Genomic DNA, 22,122 nt, shown 5'->3' with positions numbered 1-22,122 from the left:
CCCAAATTTTATTTTCCTAGGACTGACTAGTACAGAGAAACAGAGATGATAAGTATTAATAAAGATTTTGAATTTTTTGTATGCGACGCCTGTCGTTGATATCTAAGCCTAGATGATAAATAACATCACATCAATGGTTGAAATGTGATAAAACAAATTAATCACATAGCATTTCTTGACAGTTATATATTGTCTATGGGAAATATGAGAATATATGAGTTTGAAAGATTATTACGCAATATATCTAATTTATAATTTGTATCTCGCACTTTCAACCAGTTGTTGAAATTGTATTCCAATCAAAATTACTAAATATTCCATGGTTTTAGAGATGATTAAGCAATTTTGAATTTTAAGGTTACATGTTCATGAAATCTGAGTAGTTTGTGATCTAAATTTCACCCTAAATACTATCACTTCAAAAAATAATAGCTACTGACTTGTTTGTATTGATTTTCAACACGTGATCAGTGAACACTCCTAAAGTCTTTTTTAAATAAAAATGTATATGGGTAACCGATTGAAAGAAAAATATAATTGTAAGTCATCTTCATAAATATAACAAAATTTCGTCTTCCAGATGAATGTGGCACTATGAAGGGTATAGAAAAGTGGGCCTAAAATTCTGCCCTGTGGTACTCCTGTTTAGCTTATTTTCAGATGAAAGAAATATCATGAAACTGAACATTTTGTGAACTATTGTCTAGGTAGCACGATATGACTTAACTGATGAATTACTGAACCCAAAAAATACATTGCCACCCTTACAATTATCAATGCCAGTTGACAGCTGTTCCAAATACACAGCATTTTCTCGTGTGTCTCCCTGTACACCAGGCCTGACATTCTGTTTTGTGAAATCAGCTGTTCAGCTTTGTTAAAGGATACCCCCGTGTTTTGATATTTTCAGAGTTCACTGGCCGAACTATTCTGAAATAACTAATGCTTTTGAACTATTAGATAGCTACCTTCGGCTAGGCATTAAAATTCGTAATTATATCCCGGCTTTGTTATCTACCTGGACGATACAAGGATTAGGCGAGAAGTCGGAGTTTTAGAGGTAAATCATACTCAAAAGGTTGAGATTTGGTCAGGTGAATAAGAGAAATATTAGTATTGTCGGTGAGATGAATAGAAATCCTCTCTTTGTTTGATTAAATGTGATATAAGAAAAAACGACATATTTTTTTGTCAAATCATTCATAAGTTGATTTTTTAACTCGTGTGAAAGATCAGAAAAAAGCTTTTAGGGTTTCTACTTTTCTATCTTTAAATAAAAAATGTGTGAAACTTTCAAAAAAGAGGAAGCCGATAGAGTTCAAAATAAACTCTCCGCAAAGATGTGTAGATCATGCATAGACTTTTCTTTCGTACAGAAACTGAAAGGAAAGTAGCTGTTACTTTCATATAACCATTGTATCATAAGAAAATCACGTTTTTCCATTCAGTTTATACTTCGAACGTTTCTCATGGAATTGAAACATATTAGAAAATAAATATTTCGAAATATACTTGAAATATTCATATCTCCCAACCACCTATACCGTAGGTTCTGATAAATGCCTGCCGGAAAACAACTACTTCCCCGGGTAATACCACTGTGGATATTGAATTATATCCGACAGACATTTATGCAAGATATCTCACAGAGGTTAGTCTTGCAGATATTTCTCGTTCATACAGCAGCAGGACCATGCTGAAGCAATCGACTAGATCACCTACAGACCGGTTTCGAGGTATTACTTCTCATCAGTGCAGGAAAGCTCCGACCCAAACAGCAAAGTGCCGGAAACTCGATTAATTTCAACTCGACGTCCGAAACGTCTAATTGTCCATGACTCTGGCGCATATATCAGGCTGAATTTGACCGATGGCATGAGTTAAGTTGGCTGTGAGGACTGCTGTGGTTTGTGGTTTATTCGCATACACCTGCGACTCTAGAAAACCCCACGAAAAAAAATCTAACCGAGTCGAATCGCACGACCTTGGTGACCAGTTCAATCTTCTCCGCGTGAGATGAACATGCCCTCAAATCGCTGGTGCAGAATATCCAATGTAGCGCCGTCCTGTTGAAACCAAATGTCCCTGGTGTCCAGATCATCCAATTCCGGCCAAAAGAGGCTGGTAATCATCGACTTATAGTGGTCACCGTTGGCAGTGATAGCCTGGCCATCGTCGTTCTCAAAGAAATATGGACCGATGACGCCGCTAACCCAACATACACACCAAACAGTGACTTTTTCGGAATGCATCGGACGCTCTTGGAACTCATGTGGACTGGTATCATTCTAAATTCGACAATTTTGTTTGTTCACGTACTCATTCATCCTGCATTATAAAGTACTGTTCCCGAAGACTGAATTCTCCCGGAGAAGGAAATATCAAGAGCAGATAGTTGTTGGTTCACAGATGAATTAAAAACATCTTCCCGTTCTGGTGCAGGTGTTTTCAATTCCAGACCCAGGATACAGATATCAACATGACTAGGAACCTATGCGACTGTATTTCAAGCTATTGAATTGTATGTGGAGAGATTAGAAGAATCCAACTTTATACAGAAGTCAGTAAAAATATTCTCGGACAGTCAAGCCGCGTTGGAATCTCTTGGCTCCTACCGAGCAACGTCGACATTGATAGCAAGTTGCCAAAAACGACTCTCCTCGATAGAAAGACTAAACAGAATGTCTCTGTTGACCTACAAAAATTGGAGCTCGGATCGACAAACATTACTAATGCTATATAGAACTCTTATACGATCAAAACTAGATTATGGTTCAATTGCTTACAGTTCTGCAAATAAATCATTACTGAAAAAACTTGATGTAATACATAATACTGCACTACGTATAGCATTGGGAGCTCATCACACAACACCTATAGAAAGTCTATACAGTGAGGCCGGTGAACCATCACTAGAAGACAGAAGGACATACTTGAGTCTCAAATATGCAGTGACGCTGAAAACTCAACCAGCACACCCTACTTATGACAATACTATAGCTAACAGATTCAGTCAGTGGTATGAGAGTAAACCAAGATCCCCAAAACCTTTCTACGAAAGAGTCAGACTCAATATCAACAAGCTAAATCTTACCCTCCCGGAATGTTACCCATATCCACTCAACCTTCCTCCTCCCAAAATATGAAACTAACCCTACATTATTCAAAAACAACCTACGAGCTATATTGGAGAATCACCAAGGCTTTACACAAATATATACCGACGCCTCCAAAACAACTGTGGGAACAGGAGCAGCAGTTGTAGGACCACATTTCTTTCTCCAATTCAAACTACCTTCCACTAGCACGGTATACACTGGTGAACTCTATGCTATATTCCAAGCTCTCTTATTTATCAACTCAACTGAAGACAAAAATTGCAAATACCTTATTCTGACAGATTCGCTGAGCGCACTGCAAAGTATACAAACATTATATCCCCCCCAATTCATTAGTAGCTGATGTGAAACTACAACTTCATGTAGCACAACAGAGAGAAACAGTTATTAAATTTATATGGATCCCATCACATATAGGAATAATAGGTAATGAAGAAGCTGATAGAAATGCAAAAGAGGCTATAAATAGTAATAACACTGAAATAGTTCATCAAGTAGCTCTGAGTGACTTACAGTATGCCATTAAAAAGAAGGTGGAAACGGCATGGCAAAATCGGTGGAGTGAATCAATTTCGAAACTTCGGGAAGTGAAATCATCAATAAAACCGTGGACAAATTTACCGAAAAAACGTAGAGATCAAATGATCATCACACGTTTACGTCTTGGTCATACACGATTAACCCATGATTATCTTTTCAAAAACACCAACCAACCGATGTGTGAAACCTGCAATGAACAACTCACTGTTAAACATATCCTGACAGAATGCGTAAACTTCGCCCCTCAAAGGAATCTGCACAGGCTGATAGGAACGCTAGAAACTATTTTAGGAACAAATTGTAATACAGATAATGTACTTTCGTTCATAGAAGCTATTCATATCAAAAACAAATTGTAAATATGCTTTTAAAATACTGTTCGCTAATAACCAAAATGGTTGATGCGATTAAATAAAAAATAAAAAAAGAATGTATCTGGTCTGGATTCCTGGCCATACTGGCCTGGAAGGTTGCTGACTTCCTTGCAAAGGAGGGTGCTTCAAGTAGGTTCATCGGACCAGAACCTGTCATTGGTATCGCTTTAGGCTTTGCCAAACAAAGATTGAACCCCTGGATAGCAAGAAAATTTATGGACTTCTGGTAGAATCTTCCAGGATCGGCTCACTCTAAGGCGTTTATTCACTCTTCGAAGCTTGATACCAAACAGTTGTTGGACTACAGTAGGGATGAACTACGATGTCTAACAGGCTTTCTTACAGGTCACTGTCATTTGAATCATCATATGCAGAGACTTAGACTGTCGAAAGACAGTGCGTGTCGCCTCTGTTTGGAAACAGCAGAGCACATACTTTCTGACTGCCCCGCTGGGGATCGAATTAGGTTTTTAGGGTTCAGCAGAGCCGTACTCTTACCATCTGACCTGAAAGACCACTCATCATACAAACCACTCGGCTTCTTTAAGAAGCTGGGTTTATTTGGTCGAGTGTGAATAGGTGTGAGCCACAATAAACCCTTGCGGGTTGCGGTGGAGGGTCGATTAGACCCACTCACTTTGGACCTAACCTAACCTAACATCCATGCCTAACTCCAGAGCCCATTCGGCGAACACACGTCGTTGTCTATGGTCGTTTACCTTCAGTTCCTGGGTCAGTTGAATTTTGTACGTGGGCAGGCACGAAGCAAAATTCGCCAAGTTGTGGTCTGCGAAAGGTCGAGTTCTTGTCGACTGCCTTGGGTTCTCCTGCATACTCTCACAGATAGCGGCGATATTTTCGGCAGATCTTGCGGGTGTTGGCCGATCTTTTAATGAACCAGTGGATTTAAATGTATCCATCACACTGCGCATTGTTCTCTCGGTAGAACGATTATGGCGACCGTAAAACGGACGTTGCGAAGCGGTACTTTGCCTGAACAAAACACCCATTTTGATGAAACAATTTTATTATTTGCACGTATTGTTGAATGCTATATTCGTACATGGTGATTTGGTGGAACAGACTGAAAAAATGACAACTGATTGTACAGATGTAGCTTCAACAAGATGGCCGTTATCAATTGTCAAAGTTCGCAAGTTCCTATTGAAAGACCCTTTATGAAATCGAAATACATATTAGGTGAATGTAGGTGATCTACTCGAATAATTTCAGCATGGTCCATCTACTAGATGAACGAAAAACATATACGAGACTAACCTCTGTGAGGTATCTTGTATAAATGTCTGTATAAATGTCTTGTATAAATATCTAGCGTGGTATTAGCCGGAAAAGTAGTTGTTTTTCGGCAGGTATTTACCAGAACCTACGGTGTAGGTAATTGGGGAAATGAATATTTCGATATTATATTTCGAAATCTATACTAAGGTGTACTTTCCCCAAAAACGAATCTCTCCTAAAATTATTTCCCTTTCAATTTGTAACGAAATTCCCATGTCCGGGATTGAATCAAATGACCGTATAAATGTCATAAGGTACTGTCATCCTGACATGAATAGATTTTCCTCTGCCAGTGGCATACTGGAAGAGGAAAATCTTGTGCGAAAGGTGCCTATGTTCTCGTCTTCGAAAGTTCAAATAAGGCTAATTGAACACACACACACACCGATTTTGGAAGGCCGATTTCATACCGGTCGTCCAAATTCAAATACTTAGTGAATCCTTACGCTAGTTGCACACACACCGATTTTGGACGGCCGACTTTGTACCGGTCGTCTAAATTCCAATAGTGAACCACATGTGGAAACCGGACCTTGCACACATGCCTACCGGTGATCGTCGCCGCTAAAATACCGGTGAGCAGCCGTCCACTGCCACTGTATCGCCGGCAGAACCGGGAAGTAGTGGCGTACATGACTAAATACACTTTTGCATACTCACCGGTTTTTTACCGACCATTCCAGTCTCGAATGCTTGGTGAAATTGTAGTTACTACGCATTAACTTCGTTTTGGTAGTGCGTCGTAATTAAGACAACAAAGCAACTGATTGTTTGATCGATAAGAATCCGGTGAGTGTGCAAGCACCCGCTACCAATAAAATATCGGCCGATTTTATACTGGCCGTCCAAAATACGGCCGACTTTGTACCGGTCGTCCAAATTCCAATAGTGAACCACATGACTTGACGCACATGCCTACCGGTGATCGTCGTCGATCACAGGTAGGCATGTGTGCCATCAGGTCCCGTTCCCACATGTGGGAACATGTGGGAACGGGACATGTTGGAAATTCGATCAAACGTCAAGGCTTTGTCCAAAATTTTTTTCGATTACCGTAGCGTTATGTATCAGGATTTCTTGCCTCATGGTCGTACGGTTACTAAAGAGTATTATCTTGAAGATATGAGCCGCTTGCGAGAAGTATACGAAGAAAACGTCCGTTATTGAAAAAAAAACAATTCATGTCTTTTGTATCACGATAATGCACCTGCTCACTAGTAATTGCTTGTTCGTTTTTTTTTTTGGCCAAAAACAACACCATAATCATGCCTCCCTGTAACTTATTCTGTTGTTGTTGTATGACGTTTTGCGACAATTGAGGAGATAAAAACCTTATCGCTGAGAGACGTACCAAAAAGCGCATATCGCTAAATACACACATACACCGATTTTGGACGGCCGATTTCATACCGGTTGTCCAAATTCCAATAGTGAACCACATGTGGGAAAGGGACCTGGCACACACGCCGACCGGTGATCGGCGTCGATCACCGATAAGCATGTGTGCCAGGTCCCGTTCCCACATGTGGTTCACTATTGGAATTTGGACGACCGGTATAAAATCGGCCGTCCACAATCGGTGTGTGTGCAATTAGCCTATCAGAACTATTTCGATGATTGGAAAAAAACCGCTGATACAAGTGTATTATATTTGAGTGGGAGTGAGGAATCTGAGGGAACAAAATAGAAATTGATGTGTAAATGAATATTTTTTGAGAAAAATGAAATTTTATCTTATTTTTGAACAAACCTCGTACGTATTATAGCTGACTACTCCACATTCGTCCAAAACCGATTTTTATCTTTTCTGAAAGAACTTAACATATTACATACAATGTAGGATAATATACTTACAGTTTATTTTTTTCAAGATTGTGCCACCGCTAATAGCCGACCGGCGGATGCGGTTATTTGAAAATGAAAAAAAATGTACAGAAGTGATAACTTAAACTAATCCAAGTTTTACTATTCAATATTGAAATTGTTCAAATTAAGAAAAGCTTAGATTATTACTTACATTTTATGTATATTAATATGATAATATAAGGAAAGGTTATTCATTAATAAAATCTTTTATTGGTTATTGCCAATTGCCAATAGCCAATTGTTACTTTTGTAGGATCAAATAATGATAGTTATAATGTACATACACAAAATTAGTGTCATAATTTTCAAGCCACGTTTCACATAATAAATGAATATTATGTTCAGGCTAGTTACATTTTCACACTACTGTCAACAATATATGTCTATGGCACACTGAACACTGAGCGTCTGCAGGTATCTATGTATCCTCACGGTAAAATACGATGGCTCTATTGCACTTTTTTTCAAGGAGTAGGTATCGGACTCGGCGCGGACTATGTATAGTCGAATTAAACAATAACATGAAAACTTTAAGTTGTCGGCACTCTCAAAGGCCAAAATACCAATACATAAAAATGAACCGGCTGCGAAGTAGTCCACGTGTACCGTAGAATTAGCGGTTCGTGGATAATTTTTACTAACCGAGTTTTATGATTGACTCACGGTGATGAATAGAAATCAGGAATGCAGGGCTGGTTATCGCCATAGTGTTCAGTTCAGGAACTGATCGTGATTTGATTGAAATTGTTGAAATTCGATATTGGTGCAGTTATAATTACTTAAAATTTTGGTTAAATGTTGGTTGGCCAAAGTGATATACACTGTCCGCCACTCGCGATGGAACACCCCATTTTTACGGTAAAACATATTAGGGGGAAAAATAGGCTCAACATTTCTTCAGATTCGTGATCAGGACTACCAACTTACTACGATTACACTTTTTTCCTAAAAAAATTTCAGTCCTGAATAATCCGATTTTGTTTCACTTCTCATGGAAACACCCACGTATTTTCCGTAATAATTGAACGAAATTATTTAAGAGAAACTCGACTTTTGTTTTCACATAAATAATTTATTTTTTATTTTGTTGTCAGGAAAGTTATTCCTTCTCAATAAGAGAGAAAATGATAATTTTGTAAGAGGAACGGAAACATGTAATCAGTGAGGTTTTAGGATGGTTAATGTTAGTTCATATTCTCATTTTCCCATTATTTAAAAAATAACAAGGATATTTTGTGGCGAAAAATGTTATGTAGTTCAAAATTCTTTCAAAATCACATTTTCAATTGAAAAACAAAACAATCAATTTCAAATGATGACAATTTTATATTTTCGTGCCTTCTATGAAATTTCCCTCCAATCGAACACATTTTTCTATGCGCCTTCTATCATTTCCTCCAACTCTTCTCAGTTATCTAGGTGTGATTTCTCTACACGCTTGTATAATTCTTGCACGGAGATCTTCCTTATTTGTTGGCCTATCCTTATAAACTTTATTTTTCAAGTTTCCCCGTAAATAAAAATCCAGTGGAGTTAAATCTGGGGATCGTAGTGGCGTTACTACGAGAGGGCTATTGGGTCCTATCCATTTCATAGGTAGATTCCTATTCAACCAAACCCTTGTTATGTCACTATTGTGAACTGGTGAACCATCTAACTGAAAAATCATGCTGTTTCTCACATCCAAAGGTAGTTCTTCCAACACACCGTTTAAATTTTGATCGAAAAAAAATGGCCCGATAATATTTTCGTTCAGGATACCACACCACACATTAACTTTCTGACCTGGTCTCTACAATTCACCACCCAATTTGGATTTTGTTCAGCCCAAAACCTCATGTTCTGGGAAGATACCTTTACGTGGTAAAGGTAGCCTCATCACTGTATAAGATATACTTTAAAAAAATCCTGTCATTGAGATAATTTCCCTGCATCCATAAACAATACTCCATACGGCGGATTTCATCTCCATCGTGCAAAGTATGTAAAAATTTGGGTTTGAACGCATGCATTTTATGCCTCTTTTAACACCTCCATATTTTACTGCGGCTCATATTGAGTTGAAGCGATTAGTTTCTCAAACTAATTCTAGGATCAGCTTGATGAGCCGCCAATATCGTATCATCATCAATATGATGTTTTACAATTTTTCTGTCCTTTTTTACTTGTCCGGTGCTCACGAATAGATTACATATTTTATGTACAGTTCCAGGGTGTACAGCTACCTCTAGCGGGTGTCTTCTATTGAATTCAGCGGCCGCTTCACGATAAGACCTCACCCCTCATCCCACGGCAATGTGCGTACAAACTCTCAAAGATCTTGGCGACACTACCTGTTTTCACATGTACCAATGAAAGGACTTTCTCTTCTCTGAAACGCCTCAAAACTTACTTAAGAAACTCCACAAGCCAGGAACGACTTAACGGTTTGGCGTTAATGTCAATTCACCGTAGAATTGACATTGACACCGAGGAAGTAATTGATTTGTTTGCTGCAAAGAAAGCTAGAAAACTAAATTTGATTTTGTAAAAAGATTTTAATATTTCTGTAATGGTTTTCTAATAAATATATATGATCATGTAAGACAATTTTCTTTCTTTCAATATTTTTATATTTCATGTTTTTCTACTGTTCCACCAAACCAAACACCCCCCTCCGAAATTGTTTTCTGGCTACGGCCTTGTGGAGAGATATATTCTTCATATCTCATAACGTGCAGTTGTAGTGATTACATAGATTAATAAAAATATTTGGAAATATGGCCTCATTTACGCATGAAATTAAGGAAAATTAATACAATATTTTTATGAGTCATTGATAAAGTTATCTTTTGTTTAGCCTCTTCCTTTTAAACTGGTTGGATCCGCCTATGTGTATGCGTGAGAGAAAGGAAAGCCAGACAGACTGGCGCTGTAACGCGTTACACAAATAACGATATTTGTGGTTTATGTATTTTTGACTAAATGGGGTTTGACCTCACTTGAAGTGAGTCACTTCCGTCTGTTACTGCGTAGAAACTAAGAAAATAGGGAGATATAGAATTTTTTGCAACGTGTATGAATCAAATTTCAGAAAACTACTAGAAAACGAAATAACGTTCTTGCAGAATGGTGTTAACTTAGATTTTTCCGGGTCCCTCTATATAACATAATTAGGAACAGACGAAACAGAAAACTCTCATTAGAAATTTTATCTGTTCGCTGAATCATTATTTACTCATTTGGAGTATTCTGTGTATAGAACTATTATTTTAAGCAATGGCATTTTATCGAATATTTCTACTAATTACCACTTTAGTTGATCCTGTGTCAGGCAATAAAACCAATAGACGTCAACACGCGTGTATCGCTTTTGAAATAAGTTCACTGGTGATTCATCCTGATGAGTCTAACAGCGAGATATTTTTTTCAAACAAATATTAGAAAATTTTATTGGTATTATTTCATGTATGTATGTATTCAAAGGCTTACAAGGTGGACCAAATTATCTGATGAATTTCAATTTCAAAATAACTATCAGACCACAGATTGGAATTCTATACATGGAACAGAAGATCCAGTGAATGAATTTGAGAAACTTACTTGTGATTGAGTTAGCAAGGCCTTTCCCCTGTGCTTGATAAAACGGAAATAATCCAAACCTTGGATTACTGAAGGACTTAAAATTTCATCGAAAAATCTAACGTGCCTACATACCATTTGAAAATTCCACAGTGACAATATACTTTTTATGTCACACTTTAATAATTTTCGTCGTATCTACAGACAAACTATTAAACTAGCCAAAGATATAATAATAGACTGAATGAAGTAGAAAATAAACAAAAAGAAATGTGGGCAATAGTAAATGACTTGAGAGGCAATAAGAAACAGAACCATCCGGAACTGAATCAGTTGAATGATAATTATTGTTCCATAGCCTCAGAATTAACCAACAATATCATTCCAACAGTTAACCTGCTTCAAAATTTGAGTAAGGTAAATTCGCCTATGAATTCCTTATTATTATATTGAGTGAGCTGAAGTTAGTAATATAAGAAATAAAAAACGAAAATTCTGCTGGTGAAGACAACCTATCAGCAAAGTTGTTTTCACAATTGCCTGATGAAGTTCTTCAAGCTTTAAACAGAATTTTATCAACGTTATCAAAAATTATTGAAAAACTAGTCAAAAGTAGGAGAGTGAGTTTCTTGGAAAAATGTATATTTCGGCTCCACTTCTTTTCCTCCGAGAGATGACTATTTATAGGTCATTCGAGCGCTTTCACCTATCCCCTTTTTCCTCTCTCCGTCTCCGCTTCACCGGTTTAGCGGGAGTTGACCGGTCTCCAGCTTGATTACAGGTTTCCATATATTGTGTAGCTCTACACTAGCTTAGCTGAATGTATCGATGGACAACATATATGCAGCTTCTTTGAATTTCCTCTTAAACCAGTGTTTCTCCTTGTGAATTATCCCAGCTTGGGACCACTTGATGTTATGTTAATGAGTCGGAACATGCTATGTGATTTTCATTTTGCTGGTTTCTCCTCGCTGTGTGTTTCTATTGTGCCCGGCAATGTGAACTTTCAATGATTTCTTAGTTTCACTCACAGGGTATCCGGTTAATGAAATTCTTGGAATCACAGTCCGCCTGGTTTTCGTGAGGCTGGTGTTTCCGAACCTGAAGCAGCTTCTAATGTTGTACTTGGACCCAATTTTTTTATCCTTCCCGACACTCTGAAGGACGAATTATTTACTTAAGATGAGGGATTGCCAACGGGTATCGCCACTATCACCAGTTATAGCCAACATATATATGGAGTGGTTTGAAACTCTGACCATTGAAGAAATCCCACAAGAAGTTCCGAGTCTAGTTGAGATATGTTGACGACACCTTCATCATATGGAACCATGGGAATACAGAACTAGACATCTTCCTGAAGCAAATCAATACCGTAAAACCTTCCATCACCTTCACAATGGAGAAGGAAATCCACAACCAATTGTCAATTAGTGAAGAGCACCGACACTAAGTGGGAAACATCTGTAAGTATACCAAAAACCCACTCATACGGGACAGTATCTGAATCACGAATCCAACCACCAATAATCAACAATCAAGACTCAAGTGGAGCGTGCTTTCGGGCTCTGTAATACGAAGGAAAGCTAGGGAAGGAACTTGGCATCATCAGAAAAGATCTTCAACGGAATGGTTGGAACTAGGCATCATCAGTAAAGATCTTCAACGGAAGATATTCACTCCAAAGTGATAGTGAAACAGACTTTATCTAGAAGAAAGCAAGAGCCTCTGAAGGAAGATAAACCGCCACAACCAGTTCTTGCCTTCTGTACGTCAGATGACAGGATAAAAAGTACAAGTACAACATCAGAACCTCCTTCAGATCGGGAAACATCATCCGAAGCAGCCCCACGAAAGCCAATCCACCAAACGCGGACTGCGATTTCAAGAATTGCATTTACCGGATATCCTGAGTGCGCGGTGAAATTAAGAGGCCCCCATGTCCGCAGTACATGTATGGACTCATCAACACAACATCAAGTGGTCCCAAGTGGTCCACAGGGAGGAACACTGGTTTGAGAGGAAGTTTAAAGAAGCTGCATATTTGTTGTCTAGTGACACATTCAGCCAAGCTAGCGTAGAGATAGGCCTCATATGAAATTCTGTAATCAAGCGGGAAAACGGTCAACTCCCGCTAAACCAGTGAAGCGCAGAGAGAAGAAAGGATACTGAAAGCACTCGAATGACCTATAAATAGTCTCTCGGAGGAATAGTCCAGTCATCACCCGAAAACGATTGTGGATACTAATAATCGAAACGTCGTGAAGTAACTTGGTTTGAAATATTTTTTAATTTTTTGTATATCTTCATTTCTTAGCCTTTTTCATTTATTTTTTACCCTATGGTCATTTTCATCTTTTATCTCGACTCCTTTATTCGTTTCATTGTATCTTCATTTCACGTTTTATTGCTTAATATAATTAATATTTCAGCTATTCATTCTGATTTTATTTGTTCTTTCATAGATTTCGAATCATTAGAATCGGTCGATCGGTAGCCGGTCGGTTCGACGTGGGTGCTTTGTTCACTCACTCAAATTGACTGCCGTGTTGGTCGGTGGTTCAAGTCCCAGGCTGAACGATCGATTTTCACTTGCTATCGTCCAACCCGTGTTAGGAATCACACGTTAAAAGGTAAGACCTCGTTAGTCTTTAGCTCGCACAAGTTTCGACTTCTGAGGGTTGTCGTTCATAGGGGTGTGACAGCTGGTTAACGGAAAAACAGATTTCAACAGAACAGATGTTAGGCAATGGAAGTCCGAACTATTACATAACTTTTCATTTTGGCGGCCTCTTGCGGGAAAGGTCTTTGCGGAAAAAGGTCTCCTTTGAATTTGAAATCGTCCTGTGTTTGCATTTTTTGTTGTGCCGCACACTGTCTTTCACTTGTGATTTTTTCAATACAAGATTTTTACCTCATTAGTATACTTTTTTGTTATTTTTCTGGCTTCTAAAGGATACCGGGTTGATAAAAATTGTAAGATTAATGATTTGATTGATGCAGTAAAAACAATCATCTGTAAGCGATGAAATATATTTAAGGTGCAAATCGTTTCAATTTCATACACAACAAACAAACGTCAAGACATGCTCAGTACTCACCATGATCCTCTACTTTTTTTGCCATGTTATCACCAGAGCTTGAATTTTGAGTATTCCTGAAACAAAATAGAAGGTCGTCACTCACTGTCGGTAAATAATCGACTGTGTTTGTTCAGATAAGACCTTAAATAAAAGTAAGATAAGTAATATCAGGTGGGAGATAATGAATTCTATATGTATTGACTTGACTGTGTTTTCCATTTTCCCTCCCATCTTTACATGACACCCATTGTAACAATCTTGCTCCCTGTACTAACGTGTACACGCTTTGTTGCATATGTTTTATATATCTAGCTTATTCCTCGGATATTCATGTACTTCTCAAATCTGATCAAACTTTATTTGCTGCTGATAACAAGTTTTTCGGTAATTTGTCCACAACCTGAGTACGATGTCCATGCTTGGTCACAGTATTTGGAGAAAGACATTCAACTGTTCGAAATAGTTCAACGTAATGAAACTAGATTGGTTGCAAGCTTCAATGCACTTTCCTACGACCAACCACTATCTCCATTGAACCTATACCCTATCTGAGTGTCAGACGAATCCAATAATCGAATCCAACACACCTCATTCTCTGTCGATAGTTCTGGTATTTTTCACAAGCAGGAGGATATTACATTGCGGAGCCGGTCTCTGAAACTTAAGCAGGACAATTTTTGAACCACTGTACGGCAAAAGTTCTTGCCCAACTGCCTACTGTCAAGATGGAACGCCTTACCTGAGATCTACTGCAAAACAATAGACCTCTCCTGCCATTTCTTCTTCATCTGCGTGGATTGATTCGCACTATTCTGCAGTCTGATTGCATTACGGCTTCGTTGTGGAAGGTTCGATCTTTCGATTCGCGCCATTATAAATAACACTTGTTGATGGATATTGCTGACTGTGCTTCTATCATAACAGCTATTCATTCGCGCACAATCACTAATGCCTTATACTCATTTGTACACCGTGACAACTGTCATCACTAACAAACCGAAGACTAACCTCTGTGAGTTACCTTGCATAAATGCCTGTCGGATATAAATCAATGTCCAGCATGGTATTAGCCGGAGAAGTTGCTGTTTTCCGACAGGCATTTACCAACCAACTACCAACTGGGTAGATACATTGGGAGAGATGAATGCTTAGAGATTAAATTTCGAAATATATATTTTCTGAACGTCATCAATTTGTTTAGTGGTCCAATAGTTATTTTACTATTCCGGGTGGCGACGTATTCAACAAACCAAAAAATCATAAAAACCAGTCCAAACTTTCTTGTGTTATGAATAGCAGGCCTAGGACACAGCCCAGAGAAACTCCATGTTTGATGCATTCAAAGTTTGATTATATATCGTTGTGGAATTGGCCGCGGTGGTAGTGCGTCCGACTCACGATCGGAAGGCCATGGGTTCGATTTTCGCCTCGACCTGATATTTTTCTCAAGAGAATTTATCTGGTTGAAGCTGGGATGATTCTGAAATCGTGTTAGGAATCACACGTTAAAAGGTAAGACCTCGTTAGACCTCGTTAGTTTCTTAACTTCTGAGAGTTGTCGTTCGTATGGGGGCGACAGCTGATTAACGGAAAAACAGATTTTTTATGAAAACTGACTATTTCATGGATTATCTTAGTAGTTAGAGATAATTTAGCAAAACCACGCGAAGCTTATTGAAACTTTCTAGCGAAAAATTAAAAAAAAAACTGTCTGAATATGCCTAATCACTAACAATACTCACCCACCCATGGCATATCAACAAACTGGCCTCTTTCTCATTCTTCGCACCAGTTCTTGTTTAATAAAACAATTATAACAATTTAACTCGCCTACAAAAACAAAACACCGTCAACAGACGATAATTTCGACCTTGCCAGCTCGAAGAGCCCCGGGCCTTCACACTGTACAACTAGAATGAAACGTGCACCGACACAGGTTGGAAAATCGTCGTATTTTCGCTTTCTCTTCCGTTTTCTAGGACAGCATTGCGCCGACATTGGAGTCAAAACACGGAATGATATCAACTCTATTAGTTTTAACTCGCGCCATGGTCGAATAACGCTACTAAGAACTACTAGGATTAGCACAGTGGTATGAGTCAAAATTTTAATAAATCTACCATCAACTCCATTACAGTAGCGAAACAGAATTACATATTCCTTTTGTTTCGTGAGTAATTATGACTTTAAAAGTAGAAATTTCGACTTTGATCTCGAAATTTCAATGTATCTAGTTGATGTTGGTGTATTCAGTGAGGAACTTTTCAAACTGGCTTCATATACTTGACTTCCTTGCACTTTGAAAGATTTTTTCAGTTTTTTGTCTTATCCGTGCCATATCTTTAATCCGGTTTGATATCTACTTATCGTGGGACAATAATAACCCCCCAGTAATCGCTCTGCTATCAGTTCTAAGTATATAGGCACGGGAGTGTTAGAATGCCCCTGCCAGGTGTGGTGGCACGCGAAAAGAGTCCTCGTAAATGACACCTCATATCAAGATGTTTGTATCCGTGATGAAAGGACGTATAACTCTGATCCCACTCAGTGACATTAACGGAATCGTTTCATCCTCCTATCCCTAGTAGAATCTTCTTAGTTCTTCAACTTTTACTCTGTTAACAAACCTAGGATGCTATGTGGTGCAGCCAGTAAGCGACTTATCTCCTCCTCGAGAGTAGTATGTCTTATGAATACACTTTGCAATGAATTCTTGAGCGGCAGAGGCAGAATCTGCACCAGGAGAGCAAGTCGGCACATACTTAGGTACAAACAATAATTTACTCAAACCAGAGACAAAAAACCTTACACGACTGAATCTTATGTGATGTCAGGCATAGCTTACCTGCAGATGCCTTCATCAAGGTAACATTCTTGCACCTTGAACATCCGACAAACTCAATATTGACGAATCAACCGGAATTTCAGTATGATTTTATGGCTGCCATAGAGGATATTCCAAAAGATGGTTCACAGGTACGATTCCAATGATGAACATTCCGGCCTAATGCATATTCAGACTCCCGAAGAGGATCAAGAGAGTTGGTGGCTGCAGTAAGTACCGTGCAGCCAAGGGAGTGCGTTTTTCCGAAATGTGTCACAGGCGACCAATTTCTCAAGCCACACATTTGTGTTGATGGTGAAGGTAGTTGCAGACTGACCACAGAACAGGTCCTTCATTAGACTGAGAAAAATGTACCATGATCTGTCAACTTTACTCTGTGCCTGTTGCTTCGATTACCAGATTAGACTTTCAGCTCTTGCCATCCGATCTCAAAGATCACTCACCAAATAATTGGTTCGTTGGGAAACTGGATTAATTCAGTCGAATTTGAATAGATGCGTAGATGTGACCCACAAGAAACCTTCACGGGTTGCAGTGGCGGCTCGAATAGACCCGCTCACTCTGGACCTACCCATGGAAAAAAAAGATTCCTGCCGAATATCATCCCAGAACCCTGCGTAGTAACCAAAATACAGGGAGTTGAATATATAAAAACGAAGTAATTAGTCCCTACTCTCTTGTACGACTTGTCACGCATTTTCGTTCATTTTATTCTCTTGTTTCATAGTTGTCACCAACAGGGTTTAAGTGATATTCAACTGAAAATTGAATATATTTAGCGATGTCTAGTTTTTAGAACGAAAATAAATTATTTGCAAAAAATCAAAAATCAATAAGAAAGTTATCTAAAAAAACAATTCGTTCAGGCCATCCTCAAATTACCTACTCTGTAGATTAATGAACTAACACCTATCAGAAATCAGCTACTTCGTGGCTAATACCACGAAGGTGCCGGACTCTTCACTGAAGTTATTCCTGCATATGCTGTTGGTGATACAACTGCCGCAATCGATTTTCAATGATTGGAACACGCAGACTGGTTTCGGGCTGTTTGGCCACTCATCAGTGTAAGGAAGTGTCTATCATCAACATAAAGTCGATGATTTCCGATAATTGAAAATCGAACTCCTTCAGAGTATCATTCCTTGAACTAGGCTGAAGCCAACGACAAACGACATATTTGTCATTGCTGCATCTGCCTGCGAACGAGGTAACCAATCACATATCCGAAATTTGCCAAATTCCTCGTATAAAGAAGAAAACTTCACAAACTGAGTGGGCATACTTCGAGACTGGTTATGAATCAAGTTATCTAAAAGAACAAGTCCTTTAGGTTAATGTGTAGGTTAGGTTAATGTGTAGGAAAACAACTACTCCTGCTACACACGACACCTGTCGGATATAATCGGATATAATCCGACTTTATAATGTACATTTTGACCTGTACTCGTATATCCCCAAGTTTGCATGTTACTATATAATAAACTGTGTATGTGAAACCTATATTGACCGTGCTAGCTGGTCAAATTAGATTATCAAAATCCGTGACGAGCGAAATAATTAAAGGATTTAAGAATACAATTGAGGAGCGGAAATTCTTACATGTGTAGGCTTCAATTTCACAAAATTACTAATTTTAAGTGGTTATTTGAGAATACAGATTCAACTATATATACATTTTCAAAATAATAATTCATAGATAGATTACTTTTGGATCCAGTATGCTAAGAACAAGGGAGGTCCCAGACAGTAGTCTAGATAATGCCATTAATTTTGACAGTTTCTCAACAATGTTGTGCTGAAATTGTAGTTGCATGAAACACATGTCAACTAAAAAAACGAATCTATATCGTCCTATATTACTATTCTACAAGGCTCTCTTTTAGGGTTATACTATATCAAAGATAACCAATCATGTACGTTATGTGTATATTTGCATAAATCCTAAAATTCTATTCTATTTCTCAAACTGCTCGTAATCAAACTGCTTATTCACGAATATCAAAATTATAACTGATCAATGAAAATAGAACATTTGTCATTATCTATCACATTCATAATAATGAAAAATGGAATATTAAGTTGCAGAAGTAATTTTTTTTTATTAGTTTTCTTTTCTTTGCACAACTTATGTTTTTTACAATTGTGACAAATAAACTCCTTATATTTACAGGCAATAGAAAGGTGTCCTTTAACACCACATCCGTAACAAGTTGACTATTCAAATGGACAGGGTTCACCATTATATGTTCTTTGCTTATGCTCATGCTGCATCTAAAACAAGTGGGAGTTTTATTCTTTCCTGCTTTATGGTTCCTTGTATGCCGGTTTGCCGGTCAACTATATCAGCTTTTTTTTATCCCATTTCAAATATATCAGATAAAGATATAGAACTATTGGTAAATTTTTCTTTGAGTCTTGGAAGAAGTCCTTGCAATATCTGCTTTCTCGGTTTTATATGTTGACCCTTTCCGAAACTCCATTTGAGCATTGGCTTACGTAAGTTGAAAACAAATTGAAAGAACAATGTTAAGGAATACTACATTATCCAGAATATGTCTATAAATCCTTGATCATTTGAATTTTTATTATGGCGAACTGCACTAAAATGATAAGACAAACACATGTGTAAACGTCGGAAATAAAATATTTTCGTCATTTTTTTATTTAGCACTCAAATACATCTCTCATTCGTCACTTCATCACTTATCATCAATATATTATCCACAGTCCATAAACTATAAACTATCAGCTGAACAATAATTGGAAAGCAGGTATTAAAACGAGATGTATATGAGTGCTGACAGTAGAAAATTGTATACAGAGATTAAAGAAAAATGTTCTGGTGTGTTAGGAGAATATATCATTAGAAATATTCATATAAGTAGACTGAAAATATGACTTTTATTATTTACACTAGTTGTAATTCTAGTTGGAATTCAAAGTATATGAAAAATAGGGTAGGATAATTATTAGGAGGTATCATAAAATTAATATTTAAAAACATGTAAAATTTGCTGCCTAGGAATAGAAAACAAGGTTATGAATTTCATCTAAGGGAGATCATATCAATTCCATTACAACTTTGGAAAAAAATTATAAATAATGTAGCTAGCATTTTTAAATATATAACAAGAAATATATAAGATACCAAAGTAGCAGCGGAACGTTTCAATGAACATCATATAGATTTATAGATATTGCTTTCCATATTCTAATAATAATAATTCAAGTATTATTCTAACATTTCGGGAATTAATTTAATGAAACATTTTTATATATCATTAAGAAAAAAAATGAATGAAATTGCACTGAAAAGCTCTTTTTCTTAGAACATAATTTTGAATAATTTTGTAGTCAAAATTCCATATTATACTCCATTTTAAAATAAATATTGAAAATAATGAAAAAGGAAGTATACATGAAAAACAAAAAAACAGTGAATTATTATAACGGTAAAGAATGAATATGTATATAGAAAATGAAATGAAAAAGTTTAATTTTCCAATGTAGGTATGACCGATTGACAAATAACGAATTTGGATTACAATTCACTACAAAAATAGTTATCGAAACAAAATAATTCCAATTTTGATTCTCACTTTCACTATTAATCCGACTCTTGTATCTATGATTGATCATGGTTTATTTATTCAGATGATTTCGATAAGAAGATACTTTCGAAAACTGTTTTGCGACTCGTAGTATTATTTATGGAAAATTAGTATACTGAATAAAAATTACAATGCAACATTCATTACAAAGAGAATGTACCTAAGTCATTTATATTGTATAATGATCCTTGAAGAAAATTATAAATGCCTATAAATTTATTTTTTTCTCCAATTCTATTATGGTTGTTCCTTTTTCTTGGAGATATTTAGAAATCATAAATTATAAGAACTTCAGAACTCAATAAGTTTGTCTTGCACGTATTTTAGGAATAACGAATTTTACCTGAATGTATTGTCACGTTGGCAAAAGGTTGCTGACAAGTTAAATGCAGGAGAGTCATAAATTAGAAAAACAAAAATGCAGTTGACCAGCACTTCCAAAGTTTAACTCAATTCATGAATAACATTATTCCTCATTAAATTATATGAAAACTACTCGATAGTTCTTTTAAAAGCATTCTAGTGATAACTCAGAATGCTATTAAACAAACTTCGACTAGTTCTTGACTTAACACCAACTACCGAAGTAATGGTGTTTTTACACCAACTGATTTTTCACAATCACTGAAAAATTTTGCCACAGAATTTCGTAATAGAAATTAAGTCACATCCTTTCCCGACCACGGCGCATAGAACGTATGACGATTGTTTAATTATTGATATGGAAATTTGTTTACTGGTAACATTGTTTTCGTTGCAACACAGAGCTCTAGCGCAGACCGATTTAAGGCGATATTGTGCGTGAGGAAAACCGCAAGGATTTACCCACAGTTTCGTAGTCTGACTCAATTAACCGTACTTGAAATTTTAACTAACCTTTACATGGTGAATCGATAATAAGGAGTGAGGTATGGAATGTGTTCGAATAAAAAAGAATTAGTTCATACTTTTATCACTTTTATCACGTCCAACAAAAACTACTCTTATAGTCCAGTCATTTTAGCGGGTTTTCCTAGGAAAGTGGACATACCCAGCTGTAAATTTGTATCAATTTTGTATTTTGGCATCATAAAAGTATTCTCAAAACTCACATATGATTCGACGGCCGCAACTTCAAAAATTTGGGGTCAAAAAAACCGAATTTTTGCACGTTTTTTGCCAATATCTCGTTTCCAATGGGTTTTAGGCTAATTGTATTTATTATCAATATTGTAGAGAATTGAATTCTCTACAACTTTTGTTTCAACATTTTCTAATACGTTGAATCGTTTTTGAGATATAGGGCAGCGCGAGCGCAGATTAAATATTATTTGAAATCAACTGGTTGTCCCGATCGAAATCAGCTTATTTAAGATTTATAAATCATTACTTAATAAATAATTATAAATAATTTTCATTATTTTAAATTTTATTTCTTTTTTATTAATTTTTATTTATTAAAGAATAATTACTATAGATTAGATTTAAATTATAATGTAATATATATTTTTCCCTCTACAAATTTATAAGTATACGGGCAGGTAAGTGTTATTAAATAAATTGATACTTAATCGAAAATAAATTATTAATGAAAAATTTTTTTAAATATAATGTATTTGTTAATAAAAAATGAAAATTATTTATAATTATTTATCAAGTAATAAACCTTAAATGAGCTGATTTCGATCTGGACAACCAGTTGATTTCAAATAATATTTAATCTGCGCTCGCGCTGCCCTCTATCTCAAAAAGGATTCAACGTATGAAAAAATATTTAAAACCAAAGTTGTAGAGAATGTAATTCTCTACAATATTGATAACGAATACAATTAGCATAAAACC

At 36.8% G+C, this 22,122-nt stretch overlaps 1 protein-coding gene across 6 annotated transcripts in view; it reads right to left on the bottom strand.

The window, feature by feature from the left end:
• Ctl2 (Choline transporter-like 2) overlaps nt 1-22,122 on the bottom strand; it is a 76,004-nt gene that overhangs the window by 43,913 nt on the left and 9,969 nt on the right. For 3 of the 6 annotated variants that reach the window (XM_074177992.1, XM_074177989.1, XM_074177990.1), the window contains one exon: nt 13,861-13,916. In XM_074177992.1, coding sequence (XP_074034093.1) covers nt 13,861-13,885 — 25 coding nt within the window. In that variant the 5' untranslated portion in view covers nt 13,886-13,916. Of the gene's footprint in view, nt 1-13,860; nt 13,917-15,584; nt 15,886-20,644; nt 21,009-22,122 lie in introns of those variants that run through there. The other 3 variants (XM_074177993.1, XM_074177988.1, XM_074177995.1) reach the window with 3 other exon arrangements.

This window comes from Leptinotarsa decemlineata, unplaced genomic scaffold (genome assembly GCF_025532065.1).
Source record: "Leptinotarsa decemlineata unplaced genomic scaffold, Ldec_3_MD MMD2_tig00003335_RagTag_RagTag, whole genome shotgun sequence".
NCBI classification, from domain to species: domain Eukaryota; kingdom Metazoa; phylum Arthropoda; class Insecta; order Coleoptera; family Chrysomelidae; genus Leptinotarsa; species Leptinotarsa decemlineata.
Note: the sequence above shows the minus strand (reverse complement) of the source record. Positions and strands in the feature narration are given on the sequence as shown.